General features: G+C 35.2%; 1 protein-coding gene across 2 annotated transcripts in view; it reads right to left on the bottom strand.

Moving 5' to 3' along the window:
• Positions 1-272: 272 nt before the first annotated feature.
• The window catches only part of LOC106074722 (uncharacterized), an 82,790-nt gene continuing 68,388 nt past the window's right edge, over positions 273-14,674 (bottom strand). For both annotated transcript variants that reach the window (XM_056034828.1, XM_056034829.1), the window contains exons 7-15: positions 13,415-13,608; positions 11,039-11,228; positions 9,231-9,326; positions 7,766-7,867; positions 6,923-7,135; positions 5,531-5,668; positions 3,728-3,769; positions 2,724-2,849; positions 273-2,392 (exon numbers count right to left, since the gene is read on the bottom strand). In XM_056034828.1, the coding sequence (XP_055890803.1) occupies positions 2,289-2,392; positions 2,724-2,849; positions 3,728-3,769; positions 5,531-5,668; positions 6,923-7,135; positions 7,766-7,867; positions 9,231-9,326; positions 11,039-11,228; positions 13,415-13,608 (1,205 nt within the window). In that variant the 3' untranslated portion in view covers positions 273-2,288. The remainder of the gene's footprint in view (positions 2,393-2,723; positions 2,850-3,727; positions 3,770-5,530; positions 5,669-6,922; positions 7,136-7,765; positions 7,868-9,230; positions 9,327-11,038; positions 11,229-13,414; positions 13,609-14,674) is intronic.

Genomic DNA, 14,674 nt, shown 5'->3' on the forward strand with positions numbered 1-14,674 from the left:
TTTTAGTCTAAAGGCAAAGTTATGTTATTTTTGTCTAAAGGCAAAGTTATGTTATTTCAGTCTAAAGGCAAAGTTATGTTATTTTAGTCTAAAGGCAAAGTTATGTTATTTTTGTCTAAAGGCAAAGTTATGTTATTTCAGTCTAAAGGCAAAGTTATGTTATTTCAGTCTAAAGGCAAAGTGATGTTATTGTACATTAAATAACCACAAAACTTGTTGTTGTTTTTTTAAACATTTGAGCTCATGAGAAAGAAAAAAAAAAAAGACGTCGATGAAACTTTGGTGTTTTAATTGAGATATAAACAGATTGTATCAGGCACAAAGAATGTTTTTAAAAATGCATTTGAAAATAACAGTGAGTCTTGTGTAGTGACATCAATACATCCTTCAATTGAGCACAACTATCAGGGTTGAGATAGACATAGCAGTACAAAACAATTAGAGTTTATTTTGATTGTAACATCATACACCCTGCTACAGAACAGACACTCTGCTAGAATACAGACATTCTGTTAGAGTGCAGACATTTGGCTAGAGAAAGCACTTGCTGGTATCTATGAACAAGCAGACCACAATAAGTTCTCTCTGGTTAATGTGACATATTTAAAGTTTGATTGAACTAAATATCTCTCCTGTATTGAACAGAGACTGCAAGAAAAATATTGAAGAACTACTGATCAGACCAGGTGTTATGTTCACATCTCTCTATCGTCAGTAACCTTAACCATAGGCAAATTAAAATTTGTCCAAACTAGTGGAAGGTACTCACACAATTGATAACATCAGAGCTGTTTCAAAGTCTCAAGATTTAAATAAAAAAATAGCATTCACTGTTAACCTAAAACCCAAATGAGAACTTTGACCATCTGGACACTAAGCTCACTTTCCACTTAATATGCACATTTGTATATAATTAGATTATAATTAGACTAGAATCATGAGCAGTTTGCATCTCTTAAAACCTTATTTTATACAAGCTGTTACAAAATTAGGTCAATAATTGTAACAATTATTATAACTTGAAAAACATTTACAAGTAAATACTTAAGATAACATAGACACAAAATGTAGTTGAAAAAAATGATGCTGAAAACAGACCAAATGAAATACTGCATGAACACCTCATATTAATTTGACCAACAAAAGTAAATAAGAACAAGTCTACAGCTTATTACAATCCAAGCATATGAATACAATATCACAAAGACTTGACACATAATTAATTATACAATATCACAAATATAGCATTCAGTTTGTGAGACAAATAATAACTTAAAACTAATTTAGTCCTGTATGTTGACAAGCAGTATTCATCTCAGACCATTTACTGCAATACAACTTTGTAACTTATAGGAAATACCCAGGGCCCGATTTATAGGTCTAGAGGCGCTGGGGCAAGCAAGAGCAGAAGCCCCATAATTTTGTTTTTCAAAAGCAAGAAACAATAGTTTTCCGTCATATCTTAGACAAATGTATTACCAACACATAAAATTATTGAAACAAAGAATGTAGTAACTAGTTAAATTGAAATACAATTTATTAAAAACTAAATTAATTGTATTAACAAATGGAACTTCAGGAACTTTTTTCTATGGGGAAGTAGCCCCACCTGCCTTCCCCCAAATCCAGCTCTGGAAACACCAACAAAATATTAAACTCATGTATTTTTTGAACATAAAATGCTCTACAAAGATGTTCACATCAGCCACTCCATTATTTTGCTCACTTTTATTCTGAAGTCCAAAAGAAGGAAACTATTTCACTATGAGAATGAAAAATGAACTATTTTTTTCAAAGTGTTCTTAAAAGCAACAAATTTATGTCCAAAAAAAAAAGAAAAAAAAATTCAGATCAATAACAGAAATTGTGATAGTGAACTTTAAGATATCTATAGAACATTGTGGAGAGAACACTAAACAATATTGTGAAGTTTTTGACCTAGTTTCTGTGGTAAACAATAGAAATTTAAAAAAAAAAATGATCTAGCTTTTCCAAAGTAACATAAAGTTATGTTGTTTTTCTTGCAATGTTTTTTTGTTTTGTTCATATCCTTTTATTTAACATAAAGACTTCATCAGAGTTGAACAGTTCAATATTTGTTTTGTATCCATAGACATATTGGAGTTTAACGAACATTTAGCCTAGATCAGTTGGAAGAAATTAAATTGTAGCTTTGTTTAAAAATCCAACTAGAATGAAGTCACTGCGAGGTCCAAGTGTTGTATCTTGATGAATGAAAACACATTGACAAAATAAATGCTGAAGAAGTGCTGCCTTTGTTCAGTTTATCATCTCCCTTGTTTCAAACCAATGAAATAACAAGCCAATAAAAATGCTAGCAGAAAAATAGGTTTAGTTAACATAGGACTTCCTGATCTGTGCACTTTTTTAGCTGAAACAATAAAATACATATTAGTTTCGGTCATATTCAGGTATTCTATTCTATACAATTTATATCATTTTATGCATTTTAAACATTGGAAGACAAATGAAGACATCAGCATCTTAAAGGACACTTGGATGGGATCTCTGACTTTAACAACTATAGAGCATCACTCTACTAGGGTTTGATAATAATTCTTTGTTATTCATTGACCTTTTCCCCATTTTAGTTAACGACAATATTTGATATTGATATTAGCCTACAAATAGGACGTAATGTACCATAAATTTAATATGGAATTCTAGAACTTTCCAGTGGAAATGAGTTCAAAACCACTTACCACAGCTACTTTCATCCATACTGTCCTCACAATCCACTACCCCATCACAGAGTTGATCTAAAACTATACACTTTGCACCGCACACAATCCCTTGACAGTACGGCTTGTTAGCTACAGTTGTATCGACTGCAGAGACAGAGGTATTGAAAGTGTTGAAAACATATAACAGTCCTGATTCAGGGGACATATGTTCACATTATTTTAAAATGCAGTTGATGACTAGATCTTGCGAACGAGCAGTAGCGTTTTAAAGAAAGTCTGATGTTGCCAACGCAGCCAACTGAATAGATAGTAACGGCAAAGCTACTTTTTTTTTCAGTGTAGGCCAACTTATAAAATAAAATCAGGTTTCACACAAATCCCAATTGCATTGGTCGGCCTACGATTGCATATATCATTTTAAGATATTTATCCTATTAACTATAATTACTATATTATACTATATATATTATATATTTTATAGGTATGCCTACTATTACGCCTGATTATTATTATTATTTTACTTGTATCTTATCTTATAGATTACAGACGTTAGTTCAAAAAAGAAGATAATCACGTTCTAAGTATTTCCTGGTCTATCTCGTCTAAATGTTCTTGATTAAAACTCTGCTGCTAAGTCGTTGGTTTTACTGGCTGATTCAGGCAACCCTAATCCAGGGTCTAATGTCACTTCTAAATTCTAAATCAACATTTTTTGTAATTTCAAATTTACCCCCGCCCCCCACACTTCTGAAATCCGCTTTTGTCCTGTCATCAGCTTAATAACTTTTTAGACATGATTTACAATATAGGCCTATATAGAGGTTATATATAATTTATTTGTAGAAAAATAATTAAACTATAATATACTTTAATTGATTTCATAAAAGCTTAGAATCTTCTGTTGACCGTAAGCAGGAATAAATGCATATGCCGAGGATATTAATTATGATACTAAAATAATTATGCCTTAGTCAGTGCTAGAAATGATTAAATGACTATGATTAAAGTTCCTGAACACTTACCTATATAAGGCATACTCCACTTGAAAGTGTGTTTCAATAGTTCTAAGGAGGAACAAAAACAAAACAAAAAAAGTTCTAGGCCAAACATTTCTTCTATTGGAACTTCACACGATAAACTAACCAATGGCAAGGATGCTAAATTTAACTCCATTTTTTGTCAACAAAATAATTAAGAATTTGTCTATGATTGTAACAATATTGTCGCTAGTTAGTTGCCCATTTGTTTTTAAATAAGTTTTAACTTTTGGAATCAGAAAGTTCTCACTTCGTCCTCCTGACGCACATTAGTTTGTGCTGCAAAGCGGAAAAGCTTAGAATCAAACACAAAAATATCCTATACAGTTTGTTTTTAAAAAGGTTACTAACATTTTCAATATTTTGAGCAGCGGATACACCAAGAAGATACATATTTATAGTTTCTCTCAGCCATGTATGATAATCTCCAATAGTAATAATCCATGATCCAAGGGAGGTAATCCCAGTTGTATGCAATATTAATAAGTCTTACCTTATCTACTATATAGGCTATTTGTAAAATATCACTGACTCACTGATTGATCATGAAATCTCTTACACTGTCGCACGTACCCTCATGAAACTACGTACACAGGTTCTTTTTACCTCCTAGACGCTCACTACGAACCCGATTTGACATAAACGCAGCCTAACGACTACTCATTCACGAAACACTGCATGCTTTCTATCAAACCTTTGTATTTTTTTCGGTACTTCCCCAGAAGGCTGAAGTATACTTATACATTTATGAAGCATTTAAAACAATATCACGAAAATAGGGCTTCCTGAATATTATTTCTTTTCCCCTAAGTGAACGTTTTTAACTTTTTTACGTCACTTCCGCTTCCCTTTCGACGCTGACTAAATTATATATATAGAACTAATCCTTATAGCATAAAAATCTAATGTAATTTCACTACTTTCAAAGGGGTTTTAAAAAAGTACCATAACAAATAGATATTTCATTTTATTTAGAGAACACAGTACCAAATGAATTTACGGTTTGGAACGGATTTCAAATGGGTCCTTCGGAAGATAGAATATTTCTAGACTCCAAACGTGGTGACTAGTCAATCTCTCTGAGGCTGTTTATTTTCACGTTTACTTCAATAACTCTCAATATTTGACCCAATGCCTAGATACACGATTTCTATCTAATCCTGTTTTTAATTTTGACCAAAGCAAAGTATAATGAAATCAATTAAGAATATCATGTCTAAATCGATTAACAGAACATATTCCTTGCTCCCTTTGTGTAATGATAACATTTTCAATTCTTATCTTATCTTATAACATACAGACGTTACTTAATAAAGAAGATGATTACGCTCAACGCATGTCCCTAGGTCAATCTAGTCATGCATGTTAACCAATGACTTAAATTCTGCCAAGTCATTGTTTTTCTTGGCTGACTATTTCATGCTCTAATAGCCCTAGGGAAGAAGGAGTATTTGTACAAATTTGTCCTAGCATATGTTTATAGTAGACAATTAAGTTCAATGCCAATAAATGCATGAAGGGTACAGAATATATTAGGAAAATATAAGTTTCACTGTGTGCAGCTGATTTGTTTATACAGAGGATTAAATTCAAGTAGATTTACAAACACAATAATAAAGAAATAGAGACGACTTCAGATTTTAATATACAACAAGAGCGTCATTTATTAACAAAACAGCAAAGCGCCTACATAACCAGTAGTTATTATGGAGTCTAGTTATGCACTGTGCTATACCTTATATCTATACTAATGTTAATACTTAATTACATTGTATAACATAGGCCTACCAGACACAGAGCAGTCAACGGCAGGGCTTTCATCTGAACCATCCCCACAGTGGTCAAGTCCATCACACAGAAGTTCCTGGTCTATACACAGCAAGTTACGGCACAGGAAGTCAAAGTAACCAGGGCAGCCCTCGCCATCTGAACGAAGCAAAAAGAGATGATTTTCATATTACGCTGAGATATGATCTAATAGAAAATAAAAATAAAACAAATAGAAACCATATGGGGGGGGGGGGCAATGAGATTGGGCCATGAATAGAGTAGGTGGCACCGAACACAACACGTGGTATGTTTGAATACAATCTGTTTGTGTACATGTTCTTTCAATAGTACTGGTGAAACTAAAGACATCAATAGTACTGATGAAACTAAAGACATCAATAGTACTGATGAAACTAAAGACATCAATAGTACTGATGAAACTAAAGACATCAATAGTACTGATGAAACTAAAGACATCAATAGTACTGATGAAACTAAAGACATCAATAGTACTGATGAAACTAAAGACATCAATAGTACTGGTGAAACTAAAGACATCAATAGTACTGATGAAACTAAAGACATCAATAGTCCAGATGAAACTAAAGACATCAATAGTCCAGATGAAACTAAAGACATCAATAGTACTGGTGAAACTAAAGACATCAATAGTACTGATGAAACTAAAGACATCAATAGTACTGATGAAACTAAAGACATCAATCCAATCAAATAACAAGTAGTGGTAGGAAAAAATATTTTTTAAAAAATTTAAATGAGATGTTTCCACACACACTTAGGCCAATACATACACATACACTGATTTTAAGTTGAACTTAATTAGAATGCCTAGGAAACAAATCAAGAGTATTCAGAGCCCTTGACATAAGCAGTCCTTAGGCCTATGTTGTTTTTTTTTCTAATTTGGTTCTTTCAAATCATTATTCTTTGGAACATTTTTTGGTTCTAACAATGTCACGAAAACGGAATGAAAAATAGAATAGTTGATCATATCAAATGGTGGACAATGGATAGCTGAGGTTGGGTTTAATCCCAGCAGATAATATCAAAGGGTGGACAATGGATAGCTGAGGTTGGGTTTAATCCCAGCAGATAATATCAAAGGATGGACAATGAATAGCTGAGGTTGGATTTAATCCCAGCATCATTCGGTTCACACTTCACGCCATCAAATGCTAAACTGATCCTGATATTTACAGATTGAAGAATCAAGTCAGTGAAAAGAAACACCCTGTTCCTAGACAACGTGACCCAATACTCCACAAACTTTATCTGCTATCGCTGGTAACAAGCGAGAGCCTTAAACACTGTCTCTGAAGTCTGACAGTAAGTAAGAAGCGACACTAACAGCCTTGCCATTCATTTGATCTCAAACATTCAATATCATACCTCCAGTAACATTCTTTACGGCAGTAAAGGTGAAGGACAGTTTGTCTGTCCTGAAAAACCCGCCCCTCAGCCGTATGTACAGTCCGGTCCTCGACCAGATGGGCGATGGAATGTCTGTCAAATTTCGCGCAGTGTACCTGGCCACCAGAGGCGCCTCAGAAGTAACCCCATTTCTGATTTCCAGATTATTGCGCTTTCCAAACCTTAGCCAGCCTGTGTGGGAAAAAAAAATGAAATAAAAAATACTGGATAATCTATTCAATAATTGTGCATGTATATTGCTGTTTAGAAGTCAATGAAGTCTAATGGAATTGATTCGCGGGGCCGGAGTTATATTTGATAAGGCCGAAAGCTTTTTAATGGAGACCTTTGTAATCAACATCAAGCAATTCTTTCTTTGCCCTTTCTTCAATATGTTTGACTATAACCCTGGGACTTTTTAAAAATGTTATAGCTTATAGGTAGATCCTGCACTTTTGATTCCTAAGGTACAACAATGTAATCCTTAGAGATTTGTGGGGACAGATGATGTAAAGGTTATCTGTTTCTTTCTATGGCCGACGGTAAACGAAGGAATCATGTGGCCAGCACAAATGACCGATTGCCTTAACTTTACCAACGTATGTCAAGTGGGCTACACATTGTTGAGTAGACTCAGAAGCGTCCGCAATGGCCTAAAGTCCAATTCTCAGTCTTCACCGAGCTTCAATTTCCAAATGAGAAAATCTAGCATTGTCTTTTGTAAGCTAGACTAGATCCGGCATTGTCTTTTGTAAGCTAGACTAGATCTGGCATTGTCTTTTGGAAGCTAAACAAAGATCTGCATTGTTTTTAAGTACTTACCATCTCCCAATAAGACTTCACGTAACTTCAGCATGACGGCGTCAGCAGTATTGGTAGAACTGTAACGTTTGATCAGCCAGACACAGTCGTAGAACTTTGGAACTAGAGAACAAGCAAGAAGTTATAAGTTTCATTGCTTCAAAGAACTTTGGAACTACATAACAAGGTTACAAAGACAGTTTGTGTGGAAACACAAACTCAAAATCGGCCCCCGAAGTGGTCCCCACAGGCAGGTAAAAAGGCAGGTTTCAATATTTTCAGAAGAATATCGGTATTAAATTCTATCAGAAGTGATCCAGCCAGGCAGGTAAAAAGGCAGGTTTCAATATTTTCAGAAGGAATATCATCATGAATTTCTATCAAAGGCAAATGACAGAGAAGAATGGAGAAAAAATTTTGACAGATCCTGTGTGGTGCTCCAAAGGTCCATCAGACCAAGGGATAAGTGAAAGTGAATGTGAAGTTAGATGTGAACCTGGCCTAACTGATGTCTTATCATGAGTATCTAATTGATCTAATTGTTTTGTAAAGGGTCAATCTCTTATTCAAAGCCTCAAGAAAAAAACATTTCCGTAAAAAAAATAAATCCTTTAGTGTCACGCCCCACCTGTAGTTCACGCGATAATATGAAAAACTACTTATTAATTGTTGTTTTAAATTATGTCCGTAGTAAACAGATTTTTTCTCTTAAAAAAAAGTTAACATTTCTTTTTGTAAATGTAGTATTTAGTATGACAGAAGTTACATAACTTAGCAATACAATTGTAAAACAATATTTATTAACCAAAAATTTTAAACCATTTGCATACATTTATTTTAAAAAATGGTAAAAAGGCATCCCCCTTACTAAAAAGCTTCCAGTGTTTGTTACTATTAATAGTGAACAGTTGTGAAAATGGCGTATTTTTGTGAAAAAAACTGCTTTTATAATTGATTTAAAAAATTAGATTTTTCGCTTTCAGAAAAGAAAAACGTAGCCGTTTCATCAGAACTTTGAATGATCTAAAATATCATGATGTCCGATTTTCATTCTCTTCTAGTTTCTGAGATCTAAACGGGACGGGCGGATGGACAGACGGACAGACATGCCACACAAAACTAATAGCGTCTTTTTTCCTTTCGGGAGCCTCTAAAAAACGACACTAATAATTACATTGTTAGATAAAATTTCCGAACAGTAGAAATATCTGTTTACGGTTTTACTTAACTGTTTGCTATAGGCAGATATACTACATGCGTTTGAACAAGAAGCATTAAATTAGATTTGAAATGAGATTTATAACAAATAAAAATCATTATATAATACTAGCGATCTATCTAATTAGTGCAAACTCATCAATTAGGGTTAATTTAATGGACACGTTGTATGTACAATTAGAAACACATTTACTGTACACAGCCATTCAATTAATTTAATTAATGAGCTAATTATAAAGGTGAAGTATGAAGCATGGCAACATTTTACCTTGATCTGTTGAGCCAGAAAAAGAAAGAGAGCCTCCACCTTGAAGCGGGTGAACCTCACTACAGGAGGCATCGGGTTTTTCTTTCCATTCATACTCTGAAAAGTTAGAATACGTCACCAAAGTTTCAAAGAAAACACACAAGCATGTGTAATAAGGGGCCGCGGTGCAGGGTATAAAGGAAGTATTTAATTATGATATTGAAAGAGGAGCGAAGTTGTGACATTAATTAATGAAAGAAAACATTTTCCACATACTCTCAAGGCGTGGTAGCTGTGTGGTAGCAATGGTGTTTTTTGTGGTTGTGTGGTAGCAATGGTGTTGTGGTGGTTGTTTGGTAGCAATGGTGTTGTGGTGGTTGCGTTGTGGCAATTGTGTTGTTGTGGTTGTGTGGTGAGGCTGTGGTAGCAATGGTGTTGTTGTGGTTGTGTGGTAGCAATGGTGTTGTGGTGGATGTGTGGTAGCAATGATGTTGTGGTGGTTGTGTGGTAGCAATGGTGTTTTTGTGGTTGTGTGGTAGCAATGGTGTTGTGGTGGTTGTGTGGTGAGAGTGTGGTAGCAATGGTGTTGTGTTGGTTGTGTCGTAGCAATGGTGTTGTGGTGGTTGTGTGGTAGCGATGGTGTTGTGGTGGTTGTGTGGTAGCAATGGTGTTGTGTTGGTTGTGTGGTAGCAATGGTGTTGTGGTGGTTGTGTGGTAGCAATGGTGTTATGGTGGTTGTTCGGTGAGGGTGTGGTAGCTGTCGTGCGCATCTAGAGTTGATTCTTGTGGGATGTTTCTCTTTTGTGCACCATAATGGTCAGGGCTTTAGTTTCTAAGGTTGCGCTATATTGCTCTGCTTGTTTTTGCCTTGAGATGGAGTTCTCTGCTGTGGTTTACTTCCCCAGTGTTGGGTAAGTTAGTTTATTTTGCGTTAGTCTTCGCAGGGTAGTTTTGAAATCGTTATTAATATAATATTGTAATGGCGGTCTCAAGGAATGCGTATTTTCTTGTTTAGGGACGCAGGCTTGGGACTCTGTTTAAGTCAGCCTGATTTGTTTTGGTGTGGCACTCAACGAAAGGCAGGAGGTAACAATAAACGAGGTATTTATTTACAGTACAAACAGGCATGGACTTCAGCTTTATTGTCTCAAAGAACTATATTATATATATATTATAAATATATCTAGATCTGAGCTCTATTTAGTCTTATTTAGACTGTCAAGTGTAGGCCCCTTTAATGAGGATATGTCAAAACTGCCACCTATAAAAGTAGTTCGTTATTTTTGCGACATTGCAGGTCAATGTTCAGGCAACTAAAACGAACTTCGTATCGAAATTCTTTTTTAAAAACAACATTTGAATCAGTATTCTATTCAATGAGTTAGTTAATAAATGGAAAAATATATTTTATAATGATCCATTGACACTTTTACCATTGTGACCTTAGATGCAATTTTTTGTACCAATGCGCGAATCTATGAATGAATCTATTAATGAAGAAGTCCATGACCTTTTAAAAAAAAGTTACCTCACCTGAAGTTTTTCATTGAAATGTGGTGTAATTTTTTGAAAAATCTGCTTGCATATATATAATTTTAAAAAATAGATGGCTCACTTTCGGAAAAGAAAAAAGTAGCCGTTGCATCAGAACTTTGAATGATCTAAAATATCTTGATGTCCGATTTCATTTTCTCTTCTAGTTTCCGAGATTAAAACGGGACGGACGGACAGACGGGCCACATAAAACTAATAGCGTCTTTTCCCCTTTCGGGGGCCGCTAAAAAAACAGGATTCATTCTCTTAACACAACAACCACAAAATAAACTGACCTGAAACGAACTGGTACTCAGCTTTGAAGCCACTAAAGTGACAGCAATCGCTGACCTGACCCCCACTGGCCGTACTCACTGACCCAGTAGTCATCACAATGGCAATCGTGTTGGTCACTGAGACAAACACCGGCCGTGGGTATCTCTCCAGGGTGGTATGGTTGATGGCGCCCCAGAATCCGTCATAAATCTGAAACATGCAAAGATATGTCGATTGTTGATGTGATAGACATTTTACTAATTCAGTTCTTGGTTTTAAAGGTATACCCATCTTGTGAAGCTTGTGTAGGCTTTTTTTATCTTTTACATTTCTGCTTAAAATAAACTTCTATTTGTATGTCACTCAACAAACAGTTTACGTAGCTCCTTCCGCTCCCCATTCTATGATTCACTATTTGTGTTGCAAGATAAGTAAAGAGTAGGAGAAGTAGATAATAAATAAGCTCTGCCCTGACCCGTAAAACATTCTGACGTGTTCAAATCAAATGTCAAGTCAAGTGGATGAACTGTTTGAATGTCCTGATGAGGACCTCCTGAAATGTTATTATAAGGATTTCTTTACATGTCCTCATGAGGACATCCTAAACATACGAAATGTAAACCCCAGATAGAAAGTACCTTTTACATGTTTCTCTGGGCTTGAGACAGATTTAGGCCTTCTATTGCTAAACGAAAAAGAAGAGTTGGAAAATGAAAAGAATTTACAATTGTCGAACTTCTCACTAAACAAAAAACATATTGAAAAGAAAGAAAGAGGGAGACGGAGAAAAGACAGAGAGGGAGAAGGAGGGAGTCATAAGGAACCTAATTAGCGAATCACTTTTAGTAAGGCATATAGCATTTTGACAAGGAGAGGTGTAGTCAAGGGAGGCCAATACAAGCGCCGTAAAGACACTCCCACTAGCTCCTTCAATGAATGAAATATCGACATTCACGGCTGGGAAGCACTAGCTTTCGATCGCTCCTCATGGTGTGAAGCTGTGAGTGACCTGTGAGTCTCGGAGTCTCGAAATTTGAAGCAAGAAGAGTGGCCAGCGTGAAAGAGCGCCGAACCAACAAAAAGCTGAGAGAAGAAGCAGGTCTTTCAGCAACTGACCAAACCTACCCGCGTCACGTATGCGGCCGGCGAGGATTGGAGGCCCTAGACGAAGTGAATTTGGTGGCACCAAAGGAAACAGAAAAATAAAAAATAAACAAAAAAAAATACAATAACTCAATTTATTTCAAACCTAGTCAGGCTAATATACTCCGATACTAACAATGGGCACATGTTAGGCTATTTTTTCTTGCACATAGTCATAGTGTTTGCTTAAAGTCACAGTGTTTGCTTATATTCATGGTATCTGCCCATGTTAGACAGTCTGCCTACTGTATTTTCTTAACTCCGCAGTAAATCTTCAAAAGAAAAAATCTGATAGATCGCAAACAAACAACCATAATTCTTGCTCTGCCGGAAAAACTAAAAAAAAAAAAACGATTGTAAGATGAAGACCTCAAGATAAGTTGTAGGCTGCACCTGTAAGGAGTCAGCTACTCTGATCTAGACTTCTTCTTCCACCGTGAGCAAAAAAAAATAATTCTAAAAGTTGATCTTCTCAAAATCTCTACACCTGAACGTTTCAATTCTCCCTAATATAAGTTTTCATTGTAAGACTTCAGTGTGTCTTGATATACATGCTAGAGTAAACAGAGTTCACTCATAGCTCCATGGGAATACAATGAAGTCAGATGAATAGAACATTTGGAACTAGCAAATACATTGAAAGCTGCTATCTCTTGAGTGGAATAGGGATGCAAGCACTTTGCTATTGGACGCTAAAGTTACGTAATGTTTCAAACTACAAGAATTTATCGAAAAGCGATGTCGAATGGCATATGAAAGTAAACAGACAGATTTGGAAGTGGTCCAAGCAGAGCGTTGTCTTCTTTCTCGCAATATTACAGCTCTCTATAGCAAGCTCTATTTCTTATAAAGAATAGACAGCTCTTAAGAAAATAATTTATAATATTTCATTAGTCTCCCTCGGTCTTCGGACTCTATTATAACAGGCATATATAGGTTTAAATGTGTGTGTGATTTATGAATGAAATCTGGGATGAATGGTCTACTCCACGCTTGATGTAGTGTTTTCGTTTTTCATATCAATTATTGATAATTTTTTAAAGTAAAACTGCGCCCCGAGCCCTTGTCAACCTCGGAGAATTACTTAACTAATTACAATTAAAGGCAAAGAAAACAATACTCATAATTAACATTTTATTTACATGAAAAAATAAAGATATGCATATATGTTAAAAGTTAATATAAATATAGATTATAGAGCATAAAGAGAGACACATACATACAATTTTACGGTACAACGAATGTACTCCTACCTTGACTTTAGTTTCCTGTGCAATATCCCAATCATCAAATGTCAGTCTGACATGACCATAGGGGTCAAGGTTATGGATCTCAAAGGTGAAAGACTCTCCGTTGAGGGCATAGCCATGAGGAAAGTTTGGTGACTTGACAATGCCCCTGACATCCCCATATTGAGATACAACGCCTTTGAAAATTTCTTTTTTATCTGTTAAATTATGAAAACAAATTAAGAAAAAAAAAGTTCAATGTTTCTATCATGTTTTTTTTAAATTTTAAATTTAAGTGAAAACATCAAACAACTGGCGTAGCAAGTATGTCAGGGACTAGGGGCAGCTAACCCAATCGTAATTCATATTTGCTTAAGAAAAGTGAAAATAGTACAAATCTTACATAAAAACGTAACCAAAGTAGAGACAAAATGAGTTTTTTTTTCTGTAGTGTTTTGATACCCATCTTTGAGTTCCTCCTCTGCAGCACCCGGGGTGCGAAACTGGCGCGATGTGGTCTGATCAAAAGCTAGTGTCAAAAACTACAATAATAAGAAATAGTTTCTTGCTCTAATTCTAAAGCTGAAAATATAAAACTTGCATGATAAATACGTTCCACCATTTTCTAGCTACCAAACCTTGTAGTCAATCATTGCTATTTAAAAAAAAATTCTTATATAATCATTTCTTGATATATTAAAATGTTAACTCAGCAATCTTGATGGCATATAACTAAAAGTCAACTCTGCCCCAGTGAGCAGAATATATGATAGAGAACACACAGAATCCAATGTAATTAAAATATTATGTGCTATTTTTTAAAATTCTTCTTATTCGTGCTCATTAGTCATAGCAGACGGATCAAAGAGCTAGTCCTATAATGGTTTCCAAAAACAGTTCTCTCCCTAGAGTTTGTCTTCGAGAAGGCTATCTTGACCTTGACACTTGCAGACTTTGGCATGTGTCTGCAGATTTTCATCACATGAAATACGCGCTGCCTCTTTCTGGGGGCAAAACTTTTTGTGTTGAAGGATGTACTGTTGAAGTTAAACTTTCAACCGAATCGAAGTAGACTTTCACATTGTTGCATACACAAAACATTTTGATGGATAAATACATTTCCCAAGCTCTAGTTGGATGAGTGCAATGAAGGTCTGTAAAAAATCGTATCTTGAGAGAAGATTCGGGGAAATGGTGCATCAATATTAAATATGTTTGGGGAAATCTCTGATTAGCAGAAGGCAAAGCATGGACATGATCACGACTTTCAGTCTATTTAATTAA

This window comes from Biomphalaria glabrata, chromosome 7, assembly GCF_947242115.1.
Source record: "Biomphalaria glabrata chromosome 7, xgBioGlab47.1, whole genome shotgun sequence".
NCBI classification, from domain to species: domain Eukaryota; kingdom Metazoa; phylum Mollusca; class Gastropoda; family Planorbidae; genus Biomphalaria; species Biomphalaria glabrata.